We start from the raw sequence: 10,520 nt of genomic DNA on the forward strand, positions 1-10,520 counted from the left end.
GTAGGAACCCTTAGTCGCCTTTTACGACACCCACAGGTAGAGATGGGGTGGTGCTATTCTAAACCGGCACCACACGGTGGACACCACATGAATGATTACATATTAAAAATGTAATTTCCACATGCAACATTTTATCATAGTGGTGTCTTTGGAAATCATATCTATGTGTAAAATTTCTAGATAGAGATAAAATAATGTGTTGTTATTTATTCATTACAATCAAAGATAACGCTCCGTGACTCGGTATCAAGATTCATGGCATATGTTCACACTTCGGTTAACACAATATCTAAAGCATATTTATCTAATGAGAGACGGTATAATTATACAACGCCTAAAAGCTATTTAGAACAAATCAGTCTGTACTCCAAATTGGTTAACCAAAAGACAGATGAACTTCGTGCAAAAATCTCCAGGTAACTTTAATCTTACATATGCAATTATCTTAGTCTTAAACACTTATCGATTAATATGCCATTTGATATAAATTTTGTCTAATTGTGTTACTAGATTAGAAAATGGCTTAGAAAAACTGCGAGGCACAGCATCACAAGTGGATGCTCTAAAAGCAAAATTAGCAATACAAGAAATAGAGCTGCAACAAAAGAATGAAGCTGCCGATAAGCTTATTGAAATGGTTGGTGTTGAGACTGCTAAAGTTCAAAGTGAAAAAGCATTGGGTAAGTAACATTTTCAAGTTTAATTTTAAGTTGTGATTCAAACAGAATTAGTTGTTAACGACATTGAAAAATAACAAAGGAATGCAGTCCTTAATAAAGAAATATTTAATTTAATTATTCTAGCTGACGAGGAAGAAGAAAAAGTTGCAGTGATAGCTGAAGAGGTAGCCAAAAAGCAAAAAGACTGCGAAGAAGATCTTATAAAAGCAGAACCAGCTCTTGTAGCGGCTCAGGAAGCTCTAAACACATTAAACAAAGCAAATCTTACGGAGTTAAAATCATTTGGTTCACCACCAGGAGCGGTAACTAATGTCACTGCAGCGGTCATGGTTCTCTTAGCCCCAGGAGGAAAAATACCTAAAGATAGAAGTTGGAAGTCTGCTAAGGTTAATAAAGTTCATATAGTAATCTAAGTAAACATAATCATCGTATATGAAAAATTTGAGCTGTATTTTATTATACATTTCAGATGATGATGGCAAAAGTGGATGTATTTTTGGAATCTCTAATACATTACGATAAAGAAAACATCCATCCAGATGTCATTAAAGCTATCCAACCATATTTAAAAGATTCTGAATTTGAACCAGGTAAGAGGGAAATTTTTATTGAATCACTTTTTTTTTATCTTGAAAATAAATGCTTTGGAGACAATAATAAATATATATTGAATTACATTTTTACAGAGTTTGTGAGGTCTAAATCAGCCGCGGCAGCAGGATTATGCGCATGGGTCATTAATATTATTAAATTTTACGAAGTATTTTGTGACGTTGAGCCTAAAAGAAAGGCTTTGACTGCAGCTAACGCAGAATTAGCAGCTGCAACAGAAAAACTCAAATCTATAAAGTCCAAAGTAGCTGTAAGTATTTGAATTTTAAACAAATTAAAAACGTAAGAATGAAATATATAGAGTTCATAAAGTTAACTCCAATTCTAGTCTCTAGAAGAACAACTAGCAACTTTAACAGCGGACTTTGAGAAAGCAACAGCTGAGAAATTGAAATGTCAACAGGAAGCTGATGCTACAAATAGAACTATACAGTTAGCTAATAGACTGGTAAATGGGCTGGCTAGTGAAAACGTTAGATGGGCTGAAGCTGTTTCTAAGTAAGAATAATATGTAACTTTACATTTTGTTTGTGACAAAGTACAACAATGTTTTATTTTAACAAAATTTTGTATTATATTCAAACAAATTGTGCTTTCTAGCTTCATGCAACAGAGTACGACTTTACCAGGCGATGTGCTTTTGGTTTGTGCGTTTATCTCATACGTGGGTTGTTTTACTAAACTCTACAGATTGGATTTGTTACATAAAAATTGGCAACCATTTTTGAAAACATTGGAGGTAATACCTGCTTTATTCGTTATATCTTTGTGTCATTACAGTGTATCAATTGTTTTTATTTTTATATTTTTGTTAGCCTCCAATACCCATAACAGAAGGGCTGGATCCGCTTACTATGTTAACAGACGATACAACTATAGCTATGTGGCAGAATGAAGGCTTGCCCTCTGATAGAATGAGCACAGAAAATGCAACCATACTATCTAATTCTGACCGGTGGCCCTTAATGATTGACCCCCAGGTATATATATGAAGACAATTTCAATGTTAAAAAGGATGTTGTTTTCTATTTATGATTAAAATTTTATTACGACTTACAGTTACAAGGAGTAAAATGGATAAAACAAAAGTACGGAGATATTTTACGTGTAATACGTCTTGGACAGAAAGGTTATTTAGATACAATTGAAAAAGCAATTATTAAAGGCGAAACTGTATTATTGGAAAATATAGGAGAAACGGTAGATCCTGTATTAGATCCCTTGTTGGGAAGAAATCTGATTAAAAAAGGAAGGTAGGCAGCAATAGCTACGATTTTCTGAAATGTCATTATTTTAATTCATCAACAAAATTGTATGTACAATCTATTTAATTTTAGGGCAATTAAGATAGGTGATAAGGAGGTGGAATATAGTTCGAACTTCAGGCTTATATTGCACACAAAACTAGCTAATCCTCATTACAAACCAGAAATGCAAGCTCAAACAACTTTAGTCAACTTTACTGTAACTAGAGACGGTTTAGAAGATCAACTTTTAGCTGAAGTTGTAAAGGCTGAAAGGCCCGATCTGGAGGAACTAAAAGCTGAACTAACTAAACAACAAAATGAATTTAAAATACAATTAAAAGAACTAGAAGATGACTTATTATCCAGACTGTCTTCAGCCGGTGAAAATATTCTTGGTGATACGGCATTGATAGAAAATTTAGAAATAACTAAGAAAACAGCAGCGGATATTGAAAAAAAGGTGATGTTTTATGTATTATAGTATAAGAGTTTGGCATAGCATTAATAAAAACGTTTTTAAGTGAAAATTTTAAATTAATATGATAATTGAGATTCTAGTAGGATTATTATAGTTTTTTTAAAAATGCTATGTAAGTACCTATTAAAATAATTTATTAAATTTCTGTAGGTCTCGGAAGCTAAAGTGACATCGCATGAGATTGACCAAGCAAGAGAATTCTATCGGCCGGCTGCAGCTAGAGCGTCTCTTTTGTATTTTATTTTAAACGATCTAAATACTATAAATCCAATCTACCAATTCTCTTTAAAGGTACTACAAATATACTGTTCATTACATAGCGATGATTTTTCTAATCCACTGAATGTTAATTATACTTTTCCTGTGTAGGCTTTTAGTGTGGTATTTCAAAAAGCGATATCCAAAGCAGAACCATGCGAGGAAGTAAGTCAAAGAATAAAGAATTTGATCGACTGCATTACGTATTCTGTGTTTCAATATACATCAAGAGGCCTTTTTGAATGCGATAAGCTTATTTTTGCATCGCAAATGACTTTCCAGGTAAGCAGTATATTGGAATAATAAATATAGAACTTGCAATTTTTAATCAACTGCATTATTGTTACAATTTTTTACCAGGTGCTACTAATGAGTGAAGAAATATCCCCAGCTGAGCTGGATTTCTTCTTACGATTTCCAATCAAACCCCACGTGACTAGTCCAGTCGATTTTCTATCAAACCAAAGTTGGGGAGGTATTTGCTCACTGGCTAGCAAGGATGAATTCCGCAATCTTGATAGAGATATTGAGACGTCGCCAAAGAGATGGAAGAAGATTGTAGAAATGGAGTGCCCTGAAAGAGAGAAGTTTCCACAAGTAAATATCAATTTGATTATAAATATTTATAGGATTTCATTTTTCAGTGACTCATAAACATTCCCTTTACAGGAATGGAAAAACAAAACAGCCCTCCAAAGGTTATGTATGTTAAGAGCGTTAAGGCCTGACCGAATGACCTATGCTGTAGCGTAAGTTACAAATGTTATTATTAAATTTTATTTAAATATTTCGAATATACCATTTTGATGACATTTAATTATAAATTTAGCACGTATATCGAAGAGAAGATGGGCTCAAAGTATGTTGAAAACAGAACGGTGGAATTTAGTAAATCATTTGAAGAAACGAGCCCAAGCACTCCGATTTTCTTTATTCTATCTCCCGGAGTGAATCCTTTGAAAGATGTGGAGGCTTTAGGAAAAGCAATGGGCTTCACATCTGATAACGGGAATTTCCATAACGTATCTCTGGGCCAAGGACAGGAGATAGTTGCAGAGCAAGCTATGGATGAGTCTTTTAAGGAAGGACATTGGGTTGTACTACAGGTATTTTCTAACTGTTGTCTATGTAAATTATTGTTAATAACTTTGTATAGTGAATATGATAATATCATATACATGCTAAAAACATGAGGAAATTTTGTGAGGTTTTATGAAAAATTACACGATATTTTTCTTATCACATTGATTCTTTTTTTTTCACTCATAATAATCAATATAAAACACACACTTACATTTATGTAATGTATGGCTACTAGTACATATATTATACTTCTACATATACTTAGAGTGAGTACTTCTCATTGGAACCCACACTTTTTTAATCAAATTTGCAATTAGGATGTTACTTTACTGGCTTCCCAATTTCAGAATATACATTTAGTGAAAAAATGGTTACCAAGTCTTGAAAAGAAAATGGAAAGCTTTGCTCAAGGATGTCACCAAGATTTCAGACTGTTTATGTCAGCGGAGCCCGCCGCCACTCCCACGGCACATATAATTCCGCAAGGAATTTTGGAGTCAAGTATTAAAATTACAAACGAACCCCCAACTGGCATGCAGGTAGTGTGTTGTTTTATGTTTTCCAGCGGAATATTCATGGTATTTTCAGTGGTTATTTATTCTCATATGAAGTTCATTGTACGATTATTTAAAAGTGTATATTTAAGGTTTGAATAGTATTTCAAAAAAAATTTTCAGAGCATTAACTATCGATTGATTTTCCCTAGCAGCTGTAACTATAATATAATTCAAACATTTATAGTATTGGTTAATCTTTAAATACTTACAGGCTAACTTACATAAAGCATTGGATAATTTTAATCAAGAAACATTAGAAATGTGTGGAAAAGAAGCGGAGTTCAAGGCTATACTATTCTCGTTGTGCTATTTTCACGCAGTGGTGGCGGAGAGGCGAAAGTTTGGTCCACAAGGATGGAACAAGATTTATCCTTTCAATGTTGGTGAGTTGTGAAACTGTTTTTTCTTTTTTCATATGACTCATATTAGTAGTAGAGTAAATATGGTTGAATTTCAACGTATTCCATAGATAATGCAATGTAATGATTATGGTTTTTTTGTTGTGGAGGTGATCCTATTTTACCATGACTTGTCTAATAGCAGTACATATTTAATTTAGGATATTTTTTACCTTTAATATACTACTTTATAATAATCAACTGTAATATTTACAGATATTCTTATATTTGTGGTCACAAAAAATCGGAAAAGGACTTTATATTTGAGCGCTATAAAATTTCATAGATGAAAAATATTTAATGTTTTGTAGACTTTTGTATATGTTGCTCTGAAAAAATAACGTAAAAATTTCAGGTGACCTAACAATCAGCGTTTTTGTATTATATAATTACTTGGAGGCAAATTCAAAAGTGCCATGGGAGGACCTTAGGTACCTCTTCGGGGAAATAATGTACGGCGGTCACATCACCGACGACTGGGATAGAAGGCTTTGTAATGCCTATTTGGAGGAATTGATGCAACCTGATCTGGTACGACGCCCTTTGACATTGCCAGCTGATTATTAGTGATAGAATTTGAAATCTTCTGTTGGTTTTGAGTTTCGTCTTCATCCGACTGTTTTTTACATTTATTTTGCTAGGGTTTCTAAAGATGGGGTCGCGGACGTATATTAACCAGCTCCCGTGACCCCTTCATGAAAGCGGCTCGTCGGAATACAGTGGGGTTTTAGTCGGTAAGAATCCGACATAATCCACGGCTCCTTTTCCCCGGGGGCCGTGGGTATCTATGTAAGATTTCCCCACTATAAAAAGAAAAAAAAGGGTTTCTAAAGATAAGGTCAGATTTTTTTGGGGAGAAAGTGGGGTTATGTGATAGCGTTAAGTTTATTTTATATATTAAAACTTAACGATCTACTCCTTACACCTCTATATTCAATAATAAGTTGTCATACATTAACTAAGCAACGTTCCTTTTTTTTGCTTTACTATTATTATTATAAACCAAGAAGTCAATTGAGAATGAGTTTAAATCTTTATTAATAATTGTGTACATAATTTTATATTGATTTTAAAAGGTTGACGGGGAGCTTCAGCTAGCTCCTGGTTTCCCAGCTCCACCCAACACCGACTACGCTGGCTACCACCAGTATATAGAAGATGCCATGCCTGCAGAATCTCCGTATTTGTACGGGTTGCATCCAAACGCTGAAATTGGCTTTCTAACTACCACATCGGAAAATTTATTCAGAACTATATTTGAAATGCAACCACGCGATGCCCAAGCTTCAGGCGCCACTACAGTCACTAGAGAGGATAAGGTTTGTTAGATTTCGCCTACAAACTTCTCGACTGATCAGATGCTGAAATTTAGCAGGCAGATGGCCACTATAATATTGGCTATGTAATTTGCTAAGAAGGGATTCTAACTCCAAAGGGTATAAAAGTTAGTACCAACACCAGGCTGAAAAGATGTGATTAACAATTAGTTTTGTTTACAGATATATTTATTCCTAAACTTAGGATATCGGAATGATTGAATATCATAGTTATTATAGACAATTGATTAATAAAAAAAAATCAAATATATTTATACTAATTAGTTGATGATAGTAATTATATGTAACAACGTGTGATTTGTTATAATAGGTAATCAGAATGGAACTGACAGTCCCTCTAATTTTCTATGTTTTAAAGTAGATTTAATTAAACATAACACGAGTAAAATTACTATTGCATTGTTGCAATAACAGTTACATAAACATTTGCAGATACAAATTTCAAGATGGCTCTCCGGTTTTTGTAAATTTAAATTCAGAATTTGTGTGGTACAAAGCAAGACCGGAACAAAACATATGTTAATCAATCGGTTCCACGAAAAGTATTTATTGTTTTAGGTAAAACAAATGCTGGATGAAATAATGGAGAAATTGCCAGAAGAATTCAATATGGTCGAAATAATGGGTAAGGTTGAGGAAAGAACGCCATACGTAATTGTTGCTTTCCAAGAATGTGAAAGGATGAACAATTTGACTGGAGAGATGAAAAGGTCGCTGAGGGAATTGGATTTGGGTCTTAAGGTAATCTTTACGAAATAGGTCCACCGCGAATGGGATATTTTTTTCCATACTAAGATACTTAACACTTTACTCTCATTTTATTTAACTTAAGGACTGGCATAGGGTTTATCCTGTATATAGATATATCTATACATATAAAATTCTCGTGTCAGAATAGTTACCATACTCCTCCGAAATGACTGGACCGATTCTCATTAAATTTATTGTGCATACCTACCCGATGTAGATCTGAGATTCGGCCAACGTCTATTTTTCATACCCTTAAATGATAAGAATTATCATATATATTAAGGTCAAAACGACTATATACACAAACTTGTTTCCCAAAGTTTTATTCAAGTCAGATTTATATAACAGTAAAACTTTTCTTACTTCCCAGGGTGAACTAACTATAACATCAGACATGGAAGATTTGGAAAATGCCTTATTTTTAGATCAAGTAAGAATTCAATATTATTTCATTTATCATTATTATTCTTTTATACTTCACGTAGTATAACTATTAAATAATATTTCAGGTGCCAGCAATATGGGCGAACAGAGCATATCCTTCGCTCTTGGGTTTATCCGCTTGGTTCGTGGATCTTCTACTGCGATTGCGTGAATTGGAAACGTGGGCTACTGATTTTGTGGTGTGTTTTTATCATATCTATACTAAAAATTAAGGGATGATTATTGAACAGATATTTGCCACAATACTGTATTCTTGTCTGTCGTTTAATAAAATTAATTCTTTATTATTAACGTATTGATCTTAAATTTTAAAATTTATTAAGTAACTACATATATTAAATGATGATGTTGCGGAGTTCCTGGCAACACTGCAAAAGGTCGTTACATAAATATTTTATCTATACACACAGTTTTATAAATTACTTACCACAACTTATTATTTTGTGTGTGTGTGTGTGTGTGTGTGTGTGGTTTGGCATTGGTTTCATTTTCTTATACCTAACAATGTTCTTAGCAAATTTGCAAGCTGCACCAATGTCTTATTTATAGTTACCAACGTCAGTGTGGCTGGGAGGGTTTTTCAATCCTCAGAGCTTACTCACAGCTATTATGCAGAGCACGGCAAGACGCTACGAGCTCCCTCTAGACAAGATGTGCTTACAGTGTGACGTCACTAAGAAGATGAAGGAAGACTTTACGTGAGTTTTGTTAAATGTTTCACAAATCCTTGATAAGTGTATTAAGTTTGTATTTAGATACGTTCATAGTGGTTTAAAATCCGTCTAAACACATAATTTCCTCAGCTAGTATGTATTAAATATGTACCTATCCTTGATGTTTGTAGCATTGCTGATTCTCGCTCCGCACCGCGAGATGGCGCTTACGTTCACGGCCTGTTGATGGAAGGCGCTCGTTGGGACATGCAAGCTGGAATCATCATGGATTCTCGCTTAAAAGACCTCTTTCCGCCTATGCCTGTTATTAACGTTAGGGTAATGTAAATTTTAATACAATGGCAATTTTACACAGCGGCTTGCTTGCTTCCTATATACGAGTATATACTCTATACAGGGTGTTTAATCATAACGTAACAAAGCTATAGTCGTCTATCGCCATCACTTTCCCATACTGGAATTAGGACGTCCGGGTAGGTTACCCTTACTTACTCCGGTACAATTATTATCTGAATTGCCCTTAAATTCGTACAGAATCGCGAAAAAGTATACATTTACATGCATCCATACAAATTTATGAATTTATAAAATCAGTATTATAGAACAAAATAAACAGAGAGAACGAACCGTCGAGCCTAAGAATTAAAATTAAAACGAAGGCATTTTCTTCTAAATTCACTTTTAAAGAGACGTTATGTGTTTTGAATTTTCAACCGAATTTTCAAAGGAGGTTCTCAATTCGACTGTATTTTTTGTATTGGTGACGTCGGAACCTTTGTTTATTTGTTAGCTGGTGACTTCTAGTCCCATTTGCATTTGGTCTAGTTTCGACTATTCGATGGCATTTCAGTTTTTTGTAAATATAATTATTCGTCATCAATAAAAAGTTATTGAACTGTTCAGGCCATAACGCAAGACAAGCAAGACCTCCGCAACATGTACGAGTGTCCAGTTTACAAAACTCGAACCCGTGGTCCGACATATGTGTGGACTTTCAACTTGAAGACCAAAGATAAACCCGCCAAGTGGACTCTGGCTGGAGTTGCGTTGCTTCTGCAAATATAAATATATAAGAATTTTACTCGCACCCTCTTATATATAAGCAGTTAATTGTAATGGTTCGAAATGTTACTCATAATGTCACTCTCTAGATTGCACGTGGTATTTTTTTTATTATATGTCAATATATTTTTCAATGTGTCGAGCTTCGTACCAAATATGGAAGTGGTGCATATATTTTAACATGGTTTTTAGTAGATGTATATATTTTCTAGATTTAAATAGTCATGCCACAATTGAACACCTATAACCGATGCTATTTACTTATAATTATGTTACAAATACAATAACATTTACTCATTCAGAATTAAGATATAGTGTGAACAATATTGACAATGTTCCTACAAACTAAGTTATAAATAAGAATGTTGAGTGTTCTGTGGCATTGATTTTATGGCAATAATTCTATCAATGTTAAAGTTATGATTAATTTTTTTTTATTTCTTTATCACCTTAAGAGGACCTATTATGTGGAGCAATTTTATAACAATTTAGATCCAGCTTTTAAAGCAGCTTTCAAATGTGATTAAATCACTTGAATAAATTTATTGTGTGTCTAATAAATAATAATTTTAAACATGTGTTTTATTTGAAGATGCCCTTGAGATAAAACAACGTTTATTGGCTAATTATTAATTGGCATATTATATTCAAACGTGTTTTGAATATAAATGCCAATTGATTATTTCTTATCCTTTTAAATTAAACACAAACATACCAGGTTTTAAAGTTTATCTTTATTATAAGTACTTATCTATCTTATAATTCTTATTAGTACGAAACGAATTTTCATACCGTCTAGTATGATTTTAGTTTTGTAACAGCAATTTACTTAATTATGAACATTATTTCACTGTAAATATTAAAACAAAAAGCAAAAAAGCATAGAAAAAAAAAACAAATATGATGGAACATAATCAGTATACTGTAAAGCAATTTAATT

The 10,520-nt window shown here is 33.3% G+C and overlaps 1 protein-coding gene across 1 annotated transcript in view; it reads left to right on the plus strand.

Annotated features, from left to right (window-relative positions):
- The window catches only part of LOC119829317 (dynein beta chain, ciliary), a 26,674-nt gene extending 17,025 nt beyond the window's left edge, over positions 1 to 9,649 (plus strand). Inside the window, exons 41-65 of the mRNA XM_038351787.1 lie at positions 226 to 416; positions 511 to 680; positions 804 to 1,066; positions 1,150 to 1,270; positions 1,367 to 1,542; positions 1,621 to 1,790; positions 1,893 to 2,031; positions 2,108 to 2,272; positions 2,352 to 2,545; positions 2,630 to 2,999; positions 3,168 to 3,308; positions 3,387 to 3,557; positions 3,636 to 3,872; positions 3,945 to 4,024; positions 4,105 to 4,381; positions 4,706 to 4,897; positions 5,127 to 5,298; positions 5,669 to 5,844; positions 6,390 to 6,632; positions 7,209 to 7,391; positions 7,771 to 7,830; positions 7,910 to 8,023; positions 8,394 to 8,542; positions 8,689 to 8,836; positions 9,422 to 9,649. Coding sequence (XP_038207715.1) covers positions 226 to 416; positions 511 to 680; positions 804 to 1,066; positions 1,150 to 1,270; positions 1,367 to 1,542; positions 1,621 to 1,790; positions 1,893 to 2,031; positions 2,108 to 2,272; positions 2,352 to 2,545; positions 2,630 to 2,999; positions 3,168 to 3,308; positions 3,387 to 3,557; positions 3,636 to 3,872; positions 3,945 to 4,024; positions 4,105 to 4,381; positions 4,706 to 4,897; positions 5,127 to 5,298; positions 5,669 to 5,844; positions 6,390 to 6,632; positions 7,209 to 7,391; positions 7,771 to 7,830; positions 7,910 to 8,023; positions 8,394 to 8,542; positions 8,689 to 8,836; positions 9,422 to 9,583 — 4,464 coding nt within the window. The 3' untranslated portion in view covers positions 9,584 to 9,649. The remainder of the gene's footprint in view (positions 1 to 225; positions 417 to 510; positions 681 to 803; positions 1,067 to 1,149; positions 1,271 to 1,366; positions 1,543 to 1,620; positions 1,791 to 1,892; positions 2,032 to 2,107; positions 2,273 to 2,351; positions 2,546 to 2,629; positions 3,000 to 3,167; positions 3,309 to 3,386; positions 3,558 to 3,635; positions 3,873 to 3,944; positions 4,025 to 4,104; positions 4,382 to 4,705; positions 4,898 to 5,126; positions 5,299 to 5,668; positions 5,845 to 6,389; positions 6,633 to 7,208; positions 7,392 to 7,770; positions 7,831 to 7,909; positions 8,024 to 8,393; positions 8,543 to 8,688; positions 8,837 to 9,421) is intronic.
- Positions 9,650 to 10,520: the final 871 nt, after the last annotated feature.

This window comes from Zerene cesonia, chromosome 10 (assembly GCF_012273895.1).
Source record: "Zerene cesonia ecotype Mississippi chromosome 10, Zerene_cesonia_1.1, whole genome shotgun sequence".
Taxonomy (NCBI): Eukaryota; Metazoa; Arthropoda; class Insecta; order Lepidoptera; family Pieridae; genus Zerene; species Zerene cesonia.